Source organism: Myzus persicae, unplaced genomic scaffold (assembly GCF_001856785.1).
Source record: "Myzus persicae strain clone G006 unplaced genomic scaffold, MPER_G0061.0, whole genome shotgun sequence".
In the NCBI taxonomy this organism is placed as follows: domain Eukaryota; kingdom Metazoa; phylum Arthropoda; class Insecta; order Hemiptera; family Aphididae; genus Myzus; species Myzus persicae.
The window spans coordinates 49,225-62,261 of record NW_019100692.1 but is presented as its reverse complement, the minus strand read 5'-3'; the positions used below and the strand labels follow the sequence as shown (position 1 = coordinate 62,261).

Here is a 13,037-nt window from a genome sequence, read left to right as displayed (position 1 = left end):
ATATTAAAATAAAATTAATAACCAAAATAATATACATTTTTATTTTCTTCACTATTTCTATTATTTAATAAATAGGAACCCACGTATGTTTGTTGTGAAAGTATCAAAATTATTTTTAAAACGACATTTCATTGCATGTTGACCATTGAAGTCAATCCCGGTTGTTAACAAGGTAAAAGCATTGCGTAATTTATCCATGACTGATGCATCAGTTTGATCATTGATCAATTGCATTGATATTTGCTGAAACTCATCCTAAAAATAAAGAACGATAATAATGATTAAATAAAAATTCTAGTTTTAATTGTTGACTGCAATTATTAATTTGTGTAACCGTAATAATGTATTGTATATGTATGTAGTATGTACATAGCACATATTATGTCATATTGTTCAATTATGAAATTTTGTGGATAACCATGGAAAATCAAGAGTGAGACTGTACTCTATTCCACTCAGTGGCTCATCTCAAAAAGTGGTCTAACCAATGAACAAAGTTTACTTAAATCATAAAATATTCAGTATTCTTACCGGATAACAACATATTAATGTATAAAGTGCATGACCAGTACTTGAGAGTGCATCCGAATTTATTTGACAGGATAGTATGAGTTTCATCAAAAACTACAAAATTAATCATTAATAAAACACAACAAAATAAAGATTATACAATATACACTTATGACTTACTTTTAAAAATGGCTTTAACAAAGTAAATGCTTCATGCATTGTACAGTTTTCATGTCTATAAATAAATGAAGCAGCTGATTGTAAAAAATCTGTACAAATTGGAGTGATTTCATGGCCAAACATAGTCAGACCTAATTCAATTGTAGTCAAAACTCCCTTAAAAATATCAACATTTTCTATGCATAATTTCAATGGAACCATTTCACACATGTATCCAGCATACTACAAAATAAATAATATACAATTGTTATAAATTGAATAATACATTTATACATAAACAAGTATAAATATATAAACAATAGCAGCACACAAAATTGAGATATGAACAATATCTATAACAAAATAATTATATTATCTTCTTTCATTTATATTTTCAAACTTAAATCTCAATGTATTGAGTTGTATTTTAAATAAATAAGAATTATTAAATAAAAACATAAATTATTTCAGTTGGATATCATTTTAAGGTTTTAAATTTAATATTTTAATCCTTCATTATTATTAAGTTGGAGAGCAGTAAAAATTTGTAAACTATGTACCTACATCAAATTAAACATTTTTATAAATGTCTATTATGTTAATCAAATAAAAAATCTAACCTAACATAACATTTGAGTTATTAAGAAATACCTATGAGTATATTTATTAGAAAACTATCATTCTACACTAAATTGAATAAATCTTCAATAATGATTTGATGTAAAGTACCACAAAAATACACCTTAAGAAAATGTCACACTTTCATTTATTGTCTCTGTCTTATGAACATACCAAATTTACTCTCGGCAGATCACATGTAGCTTCATTAGTTTAAACATTAGAGTACATCGACCTCCCATGAAACATGATAGTAAGGAACATTTTCTGTGTTTTTAATTTGCAAGTAGGTTTTTTTACGATGATTTAGTTTTTAAAAGAGTTATGAGAATTTTTAACTACGCTTTATTATATATCCAAAACTTGCTAAAAAATTGAACTTTTGTAAAAAATACACATACAACCACAGATGATCTTACCATCAAGTTTCATAATATGTCAATTCACTCAAATTTTAAAGCTGACCAAGCTACAAGTGATCTGATGAGCGTACATTTGGAATGTTCTGCACTTATATGACAAAGACAACAAATGTCACTGTAGAGTCCCCTTAAGTATTGCAGTTCAATTTATAAACTGCTCAAAAAAAAATTTCAAATTTCAAAATAAAAAATACTTACTTTATAATATTGTAAGCAAAGTTCAGGAATTTTTAAGAGATCTATGGTCATCAAGGGCAAAATTACTTGAAGCCCATAAACACAGACATCCCCAGCTGTTTTCCCAGTAGTAGTTTTTCCTATTTTAACATTTAAATAAAATTATGCTTCAGTTAAAATATTAAATTAAAGTAATTAAATAATATTTTTATAATTTATTACCATCAGAGCTGAGATCAAAAACCTCTTTTGACATAACATGAGTTAAAAGTTCTAAAAATACATAGAGATCTTGAAAACATTGATCTTCAGCATCAGAATCTAAAGACACGCGATTAATGTTGTAGCGGGCATACATATCCACCATTTGATAACAAGACATGTAGAACTTATCACTTTCATCCTATATAAAAAAAATATATAATACAATATAATATATACACCATGCATACAGTAACATTACTATAAAAATATAAATTTTCAAAATCAAATACAATTATGCTGGAAACTAGATTTAGTTGATACTTTTTCTGCATGGATAAAATGTTGATTTAGTTTATACAAATCTAACTATTTACAATTTTAAATTGGTTGATTTCAAAGCCATTAACATAATAACTGTCCAACCCGGTGTTACCCGTGCCAAAGATTAATTATTTTATTAATGTATGGCTGATCCCCTTAACTTTGTTGCCTGTTAAAAGTGTCAACTCTAATTACTAGACAAAGCTTGTTAATTTGAGCTACAGATTTCCTACATTCCCGGTAATTTTCTTAAAATTTTTCTTTTATACAAATCTTGTCCTGACAATTAAGAACACAACAAAAAAATTAGTCAAATCATCAAGCCATTTCAAAGTTTATACCGGACAAAAAAGTGACTTCATATTATATTTATGTGTTTAAAATTACTCTAAAAATTAAAATGCTATTATAACATTTTAATTCTTACCACTCGAAGAAAGCACAACATTTTCTTGGAAAATTCAACAAAAAGTTGAATTATTAGGTGAACAATAATTTGATAATTATGATATACTCCAATCAAAGCTGAAAAATCATTTAACATTGGATGTAAAATATCAAAAATAGTTGCTGTGGTATTAATAACTGCTCCACTCGCCAAGCCGATACATTTATGGAGTATATCCATTATTTCTAATCTTACAGCATCATTATTATACGTTTTTCTAAAATTGTCATCACCTAATATCTTCCTGAATTTGTCTAATGTTGGAGTGATCACCTAGTTAAAAAAAAAAACTTTATTAATGTATAATATAATATAAGTATCAGATTAGTCTGAAACACAAATAAAAAAATACTATAAATCAGCATTTGTGAAACACCCGACCATTTGCATCTTAGAGATAGTGTCCATTGAAAAAAAATGTCATATATTAAATGTCTAAAATAAAATTATCCACATAATATAGTCATAAAAGGTCCATCCTACATAAATTTTCAGTATCTATCCTATTTTTGAAGTACAAAAATATCTAAATTTATAATTTTTCAGTTACTTAGAGCAATGGTTCTCAACCCCTTTATATCCAAATATCACCAACACAGTTTGAAAATTTTTATGAACCACTCGACTAAATAAAGTTTTTTTTTCTTTGCTTTCAAAAATGTGTCGGTATTCTACATGTATGGAATTTTGTTGTAATAAAAACTACAATATGATGATATAAAAATGTACTGCATAAAAAGAAAATTTAATATGTACAATCATAATTTATATTATAATTATTAATATCAAACAAACCATATAATATTTAATAAGTATAATAAACCAATCCATTTTTTTAAAAAGGGAGATTTTTTTAGAAAATCACTTAACAGCTTTCCGCATACCACAAGTGGTTAAAAAACACTGGCATACAGAATTATCTAATTGGTAACTAAATGTTATTAAGTCAACAATTTTACGACATTTTAAAGTGTAGTCTTAAATAAAATCTACTTACACGAGAATAGTAATCTTTTTGTTTATCATTTTCGATAAAGGCATCTCCAGCTAAAGAAAATGCTTTATACAATCCTTTTTTTACCTCTGGAACTAACTGGTGTTCATGCACATGATTTTGTATTTCAAATAATTTCCAAAACCCTTCACAATTAATAACAATCTCAGATCTACAATAAATAAAACAAATAATAAATTTTAAAAAACAAAATTGATTGGTTTATTTGTTTAATTGAAATAAAGTGAAGAATATAAATTATCAGTTTAATGTTGCCAAAAAAAAAAAAAAATAGATTTTATAGTAAATTAAAAATATTTATAATGTAAAACAAGTATTACATCCACCATTACAACAGTTAAATACTGTACATTTGTATGCCTACTATACTGTCATACACACAATATCTACTTGTTTAGACCAAAAATTCAAATAAATTAAAAACCCTTTTCATAGTTTTTACTCCATGCCGTTCGGCATTCAATACACTCTGTAATTCCACTTTTCACAATTTAGATAATTATTATTATTTTTATCATCATCTATATTTTCAATTTTGTATGTGTTAACTGATGTATCATAAATTAATTTTTAAGAACCATTAAAAAAATTATGAATAATTCAATATTTTAAGGTCAATGAAAATGTTGTTTATGTTTACCATAGACATATTACAAAAGGGAAAGCACGGTATTTGTACATAGTGTTGCTAATAGCTATTCACTTATAACACTTTAAAAAAAAACTTTCGAACTTATAATTATATTTTATTTATTTTATATATTCAGTATTCTAAATACTTTTCAATATAAGGGCTTTCTTAACCATATTTTGCAAAACCGATACATTCAAAACTGTGCTCACAATATTCAAAAAACATTAAAATCATTCCTGTTCACCTCAAATTATGGAACTTGTCTAAGAACAGTATTAAATATATAACAAATTAAAGCTAAAACAAATATTATAAGACATACTTGTGTCTAACATCTACCATAGACATTAATAATCCAATTGTATCTCCAATAAGACTCACATCAACATACAGAGGTGATTTGATATTATGTTCAACTTTATTTAGTAAGTAATTTAACACCCAATTAGCAGCTTCTGTATGTTGACCAAATGCTTGCAATAATGGCATACTAAGCTAAAAGTTATTATTTAACTATTAATATTTTATAAGATATAAAAACATAGTTATTAATCGTAGTTTACATCATTGTAGTAAGTCTCGTTTGGCATCAAGTACGCTTGAAAAAATTCCCGCAAAAACCATACTATAGTACCACTTAACAATGGACTACAAAGACTTTCCATTTTAGCTTCTATAAGCTTTTTTTCTAATTCACAGAGATGAAATGCAATAGACACTAACCTAAATAAAAAACATATACCTATTATAATCATTTTTTAAATATAATAGTTAAATAACCAAAAAAAATTGTATTAATTATTTTACTTGATAACATCATCAACGGCTTCTGCTGAGCCAGGCACGTCCATAACTAACATTTGATTAGTAAGAAATTTCATTGTTAAATCTAAATTTACATTTTTACTCTGCTCAATACTGTGATGCATGATTTCCGAAGGAATCATACTAGGTTCCCCCTCACTATCCACTGTGAGTATATGCCCTGAAAAAAACAATAAAAGTAATTTATGATTGTATAACAAAAACTGAACTGTCCAAAACTAATTAAAAAATTACCTGCTATAAGAAACATCCAATGAATGTCTTCATTAACTGCATCAATTTTTTGTTGAAATGACTCTGGCCACTGACAACTCCCACTACTATGTACGTGTTCAATTATTGTTCTCATTTCTTTAATTTGACCTTCTATTAAAGTCACTAAAAGAGGTAAAGAATGTTCTGGAATCTAAAATAAAATAATTAGAACATAATATAAAAAAATTACAATTACGTTTACATTAAATACTTTATAAAAAACATTTTTCAGGTATTATTAACTTATTAAGTATTAATTGTGTATATTGCACCGTACTCTCTCCCCACACGGGCGTTACTTTAAATATAAATAAATTATTATGAATCCTCTTTCATCACAACCATCTCCTATACAACGAAAACTGGCTATCAATAATTATATTTATATTTTGCATAATATACAGATATACTAAAGTTTCACTAGATTTGACTAATGAAGTTTATTTGTTGAATATTTCTAAAATACTGTATACTTACTAGTCTTCCAAATATTCCTATGTATTGGAGTTGTTCTTTGTTGACCACCCGATCATCCTCTTCATATTCATTAAATTCAGTGTCGAGAGTTTTTGTACCATTTGGTGGTGAAATGTGACATTTTAAATAAGTGTTTAAAATTTGTACAGATGCACTCTTACATAATTGTTCTGGAAAAGATTGGTTACTGTTTTCAATAATAGACACCCAGGGGCGTAAAATATTGTTGAATGCTTCAAAAAACATTTGATCATCTTGAGATAACTATTGGGCAGTATAATAATAATAATGATAATAATAATACATTGAATTTAGCTTTTTTAAATTAAAAAAAATTACCTTTTCTTCAGTAGCAGCACCCTCAGCAAACTGACACGTAAGATGAGTTGTATTTTCCAAAAAACTTTTAACTATATCTGGAGGAAATTGCATGAATCCTGAAGGAGTATATCCATTTATTACTCTCTTTATAATAGTAGAAATCCCTATTGATTCACGATCTAATATTTTAACCCTGGAATTAAAGCAATACATCAGATTAATACAAAAAAGAAAATAGAACACATAAATATTCACTTACGTGGATACTAATTTAATAAAATTTTCTAGATAATTTGTCATATATTTCATTTGTACATTTGTATCAGTCCATATATTACCATTAATTGAAGATAATTGCACAAGACAATTCAGACAATGATGAGAAAATTGTGGTTTATCTCTCACCATCCAATAAATCTAATATTATAAAAAAAATATAATAAAAATTATCAAATATGTGTTTGTGTGTATATATAATATACATAGAATGACAGAAATAACGGACTGATGTAAGTAATCAGCTTAATATATAATAACTTTTATTCTTAATTTAGATATATATATATACATATAAATGTATATTTTTTTTATTTATTTGACTTAACCATCGGCAGCTATGGCCATAAGCATTTTGAGGGTTACGATTGGTGGAGGGACACATATATAAGGGGTGATTGTGCTACATATTAATGACTGCGGTCAACCACCACGCCACAACAGGCCCCAATTTAGATATTAAAATATGATGATTGTTAATTTATATATTAAAAAATTCATTAGAACAAAATGTATTACATAGGTTGTTAATTACATCTGTCTGCTATTTTTGTTACACCCTAAATATAATTAATAACAATGTTACTTGCATGAAAATATAAATCAACAGTGCTAGGATTTGTTATGATATCTTTCCATTCTGATCCAAGTTTCAAAATAGGGCTGTTTTCAGAATTATATATTCCCTCAAACATTCCAATCAAATATTTGGGCAGTATTTATTTAATTAAGGACTACTATTACTAATATTTGTATTAATAATCAGGGTATATTATTAATTTAGAAAATCTTTAAATGTTTAAAATGGTTTTCTTTAAGTCATAATAACAAGACTCAGCAAGAACAATATTTATAATAGGCTTCAGTGCTTCACACCTGTGTTCTAAAGAGCTTTGTTCAAGAATGACGGATTATAAAATGTTTTCTGTGGTTTTGAAAAACACTAAAGTTAACAACTACTTGCTTACTACAAGTTGATTAATACATTTAATGTTCAAATAATAAGCTAACAAATCCAAATAAAATAAAATATCACTTTTAAATGCAAAAAAATTGAAAAAATAACTTTTTATAATTAAAAACTAAAATACTTAGGCATACATAATATATTGATTGTAAAAAGGATATTGTTAGTAGAAATGAATCCCCATACTAAAACAGATTCACATATTATCAGTAAGTATTTGAGAACGGTCAAAATATCTATTGATAATGGCTGAGGAAGATTTTGTATTTCATGCAAGGCACGGGTACTGAATACAAAAATGCGTCTTAAGTCTCTAGCCTAAAACATAAATATGAATCAATAAAATTATTTAATAAGTTACACTAACAGTTTGAATTTGGATCAATTCAATAAATAGTAAACATTTACTTCAAATTCTTTTTTTGCAGCATAATGTGATTCCCAAGTTAAACCAACATCAGTAGATTTGACTGTAGTAGAATATTCATGCATTAATGCCAAAATTATAGAGCAACCCAAAATTTGCTGTAATTGAAATACAAATTTAAATTAAGCACATATACAGGGTATTCAACAATAAAGGTTAATAACAAATAACAGAAAATACATAAAAGTATAGAATATATACAATTAATACATAAAACATAACCTTGAACTTGTTCTATTTTATATTTGTATCATAGAAGATTTATTACACTAATTGTCTACCTTTTTTTTCTGCATACGCATATCAAAACAAAATATTTTTAAAATGCACACCCCTTTTTTTGAGTTTGAATTTGAATTACATAATTTTTTTTAAACAACTTAGACTTATAAAGTTATTTCCTATCTTAAAAATTGATTGTTTGAGAGCAAGTTTAATTTTTGAGTATTTATTGCATTCATGATACATACGATTTCACAAAAAGCCTATGTGATTTCATATGATCTATGAAACTTCAAATTGAAAAAAAAAACATTCTGAGACAAAGTTTTATAAAAAAAATAGTAAAAATTCTAACCCAAAAAAACGTTAAATTGATAGTAATACATCAAGTAGTGGGGGACGGAGTGGCTTAGTGGATAACGCGTCGGTCGCAACGCGCACCGTCGCCGGTTCGAACCTCGGTCACGGGCAGCCCTCTCTCCGGGCAGTCACGGTGTGGTGTCTGGAGAGAGAGGCCGCCATCCCCCAACCGGGCATGGCAGAAACCTAAGGGTGCCCACTAAAAATTCTGCCAAAACAAACACACACATGTTCCATAACCCTACAGTAACCCAACATTCCCAAAAACCCCTGGCTAATAAACACATAGTTGATGCCATAAACAATTAATAAAAAAAAAAAAATCAAGTAGTTTATATAGTAAAAAAAGCAGAATTGTATATTAATATAATGTACTCAAAATATTTTGAGTTACTTTTTTCATTGATTATCAAAAGTATATAATAAACATTAATGTACAATGGAGACAAAACATAATTTAACTAATTAATTTTATTTGGTTGTTTTTTACTACTTAATTAAAAATATTTTATTATACTTTAACATAATTACTAAAATTAATTTATTTTATAAAGATTCAAATACATAATAGTTATAGAAGACTTTACATATTACCTTTTTTAGATCTCCATTGAATATTAATTTTTCTACTTCATCTAAAATATTACTTCTTTCTTGACCACCGTCTTCAACACTTCCTCTTTTAATCATAATTGCAATCACCTTTTATGGGTAAAATAAATTACTTTATACAAATAAACTGGTAAAAGTTTACTATAGTATAATTGAACACATACTCATGTTTATCAAATTTTAATTTTAATATTATTAATTCATAACAATAATGTGAAGACGTCACACTCAAATTGGTTACCTACGTTTTACAAATATACAGCCTACCTAATTTTACATTCAGTAGAACCAATTTTGAATTTTGAATTATTAGCTTTAATATAAGAGTGAATTATTTTCATCTATTATCAAACTTAAAGGTAAGATCATAACCTATGTTAGTTAGTCAGTTTTTACAATGTTCATATTTTAAGCAAGTTATGAACATACAAAATATTACAACTTACAATTACTAATAAGTTATTTATAAATTGAAATACCATTAAAAAAAACTTTTTTACTACTTTTTCACTAAATTTACTCCAGTAATGAAACTAATAATGTTCTGCTGAACGCAAATTTGCCATTTTATGTATTTGTACGAGTGAAACAATAGAAGCTAGTATGACATCCTATTAATATGTAAATTCATTGCATATCATATTTTTGGGAATATGTTATGCTAACAAATTTAAAAATCACCTCATAAGACAAAATTATATTTTTAGAATTTGATTTTCCATTTTGTCTAACTAACTAATGTTCTAGTTTACAACAATGACTTAATAAATATATAAAAATCTACATTATTCAACAGAAATTGTCTTAGTAGAATCAGGTAGGCAATGGGCTCTAATGGTGCAAATTGATATTATACACATCAAACATTATTTAAAATATGTAGTTCAGTTTACTAGTGCTTATTTTGATTTTAAAATATTTTAAAAATACTTAGTTGTTAAATTCATAAAAAAAATTGTTTAAAATCTTAAAATATTTTTCAAGAATATAAATTACACATCAATGATGCATTCAACCTAAAATCTAATATTATGCCCTACTTTTACTATCCAAAACGTTTTTAAATTTCCAAATTGATATTATATTTTTGAATGTTGAATGGGATAAGTAGAAAATAAATATTATGTTTTCTTGAGCATTAAATTGTAACCAATATGTTCCTCGACACACACTATATGTACCCCTATAATTAGTTCCAATTTTATTTATCGATAAATGAGTAATAAAAAAAAAAATTATGAAAAAGTGTATGGTATAGAAATCATATTATCATATTAATTACCTGTAGTATTCGTTCTCTAACAAAAGGAGCCATCTTACCATCACGCATGATAAATTGAAATAGATATTGTCTAAGCTCATTTTTTTGATCTTGAGATAGCAAATTCCAATCTCGTATGAGTGCATCTCTTAATGTTCCCGCAGTCTCAAATAAAACAAAATCTACTTTACTGCAATCTACAAATACACATAGATAAATAAATTATTATCAAAATTTTATTAGAGATACATCATCATAATATTAGAATATAGTAGATGTAAAAAGTGTAAAAATAAGATCTCAAAAAATATTTTAGAGGCCTAGTGTGGCATGGTGATTGGCCGCAGTCACTAATTTGTGCTGTTGTCAAGTATCGAATGGGGTTAATAGCTTCCAGATGGGTGTTCACCTGGGTTTTTAGTGACGAATCCTCGTTTTACATAATCAACTACAAAATATAGCCATATGCCAATATTTAAGTTCAATACATTTTTTTTTTTAAATAATGTTTTTAATTTTAATCCTACTATATATTAAGTCAAATAACAATCTATTAAAAACAAATGCAGAACCTATATAATAAAATAGTATTAGTAATATAGGTACAATAAGATCGGTACTAATAACTTAGGTACTAATTACAAATTAATATAAACACAACGTTACCAAGTATATATCGACAAATTGAGTAAGGCATGTTGGTCTTGCGGAAACTCATAAAAACTGCTTCAGCAGCATTGCGCTGGTCATTAGTCACGAGTGATGGTGACGCCTATGGACACAGTTCAATATACATACATTTGTTTAACTAATTTTAAATAAACCAAGTGAAATAAAATAAGAAGCACGACTCACAAGCATTATACTGCCGGCCGCTTCAAGTTCTTGCAATATCTGTTGCACTTGCTCCATTTCGTTTTTATTTCACCGACCAAACAGTTAAAGTGTACGTTCCATTAATTCTGTAAAACTGACCCTAGAAGAATGTTGACGAACTACGGTCTACAATAATCAGTAAAAACTATCGTCTGTCTGAGAACTCTACTATTCTGTCTTCAGTAATCGGTGATAATTTCAAATTTCACACGTCTTTTTCAAATAAATAACTGTTATCACCTTATCAGAACAAAATACTGTCGACCTTACAGTGCTTACAGCGACGATCAAAGATATATTTAAATAGGTAATATAAATAATACATTAAATCGTGCTTACAGCCATTTACGGTGTATCGCAAATCGCAGTCGTCGAAACTGTGAAAAAAATGACAGTTTGAAAAACACAGCATTTATTTTCTAGAGAGAAGTCTAAAATACTGCTGCGCGATTGATGATAATTCCGTGTGGATGTCTGATAATATTGCGGGACTGCAGAAACAAACCTTAATGGCTATTTTATATTTTAATCTAGATTAGGGTAAAATAGACTAGGTACATACGTACATATTATAATTTTTCAAAATGTTCGACCTAAATCTTTAATATGGGTTTTCTTCAATGTCGTCGTCGAATGACAATATTGTTGCATGATTGATGATAACTCCGAGGGGATGTCGAGTAATGTCGGGTCTCAAAGCGTTGAAAAAATACATAAAATGTGCAGGATACAATCTCATCTCTAGAAAAACAAAAATTCGGGAATTCACTTTTCGTCTTACGATCAATCTTGGGTAAACTTTCCTCTTCAGCCAAACCAAAAAGTTTAATATTTATTTCATTTTATACATTTAGAAATGTATTATATTTTATGACCTATATAATTGTTGTCATTAATTATTTGATTATTTGATTAAAAACAATTAGATAACTAGGTATATAAATAGATACATTTTATATGGATAACTTATATTTTTAATAATTTATAATATTTATAACAGAAAGTAAACAGTAAACTTATTGGTTTAAAAACTAATCAAGCTTATTTAAATTTTATAGAGTACTTATATTCGTGGATTATGTTACTTACGGTAAACAGTGGTCGAAGTGGGGGAGGGGATACGGAGGGATGACATCCCTCTACTTTTTTGTATTTACATTTTTCATCCCTCTACTTATTTTGTCTAGAATAACGCATTCCTCCTAAGACTTGTGTTTAAAAATGAAATAATTATTATGATTTTTATATTAATTATACCTTTATGTATAAGAAAACTTTATTTTTCGTATAGGCCGTTTCGCAATCATATTATCTATACCCGTTTTTAGAGCCACGGATTAAATCTGAATTGTAAGGCATCCCTCCACTTATCTTGAGCCATTTCGAGTATTTCGACCACTGACGGTAAAATGCTACAAACAGCCCGAGTATTTGAGTTGGCACTCGGCAAATTAACAATATTTGCAGCTCGTAATTTGTTTTTTTATTTACCTATGTATAAACGATTAGTATAGTCGAAATAATGCTTTGATCTTAAACTTTGAGGGTTGTTTCTGATAGCAAATTGAATCTATAGTTAGTACTTTTAAGATGTCAAAATTGAAAATTCACTGTACTTTCAAAAGGTTCGGAAAAATAAAAGTAAAAGAA

The 13,037-nt window shown here is 27.2% G+C and overlaps 1 protein-coding gene across 1 annotated transcript; it reads right to left on the bottom strand.

Moving 5' to 3' along the window:
* Positions 1 to 11,423, bottom strand: LOC111042411 (exportin-4-like). The gene is made up of 21 exons (XM_022327006.1): positions 11,367 to 11,423; positions 11,178 to 11,283; positions 10,533 to 10,708; positions 9,233 to 9,340; positions 8,038 to 8,154; positions 7,791 to 7,947; positions 7,253 to 7,377; positions 6,646 to 6,803; positions 6,405 to 6,579; positions 6,066 to 6,329; positions 5,568 to 5,739; positions 5,316 to 5,493; positions 5,072 to 5,231; positions 4,831 to 5,003; positions 3,857 to 4,025; positions 2,839 to 3,132; positions 2,109 to 2,289; positions 1,908 to 2,026; positions 691 to 912; positions 532 to 624; positions 1 to 255 (listed from the first exon to the last, which is right to left on the bottom strand). The coding sequence occupies exons 1-21, from the start codon at positions 11,421 to 11,423 to the stop codon at positions 61 to 63; spliced, it is 3,399 nt and encodes a 1,132-aa protein (XP_022182698.1). The 3' UTR covers positions 1 to 60.
* Between the last annotated feature and the right edge of the window lie 1,614 nt (positions 11,424 to 13,037).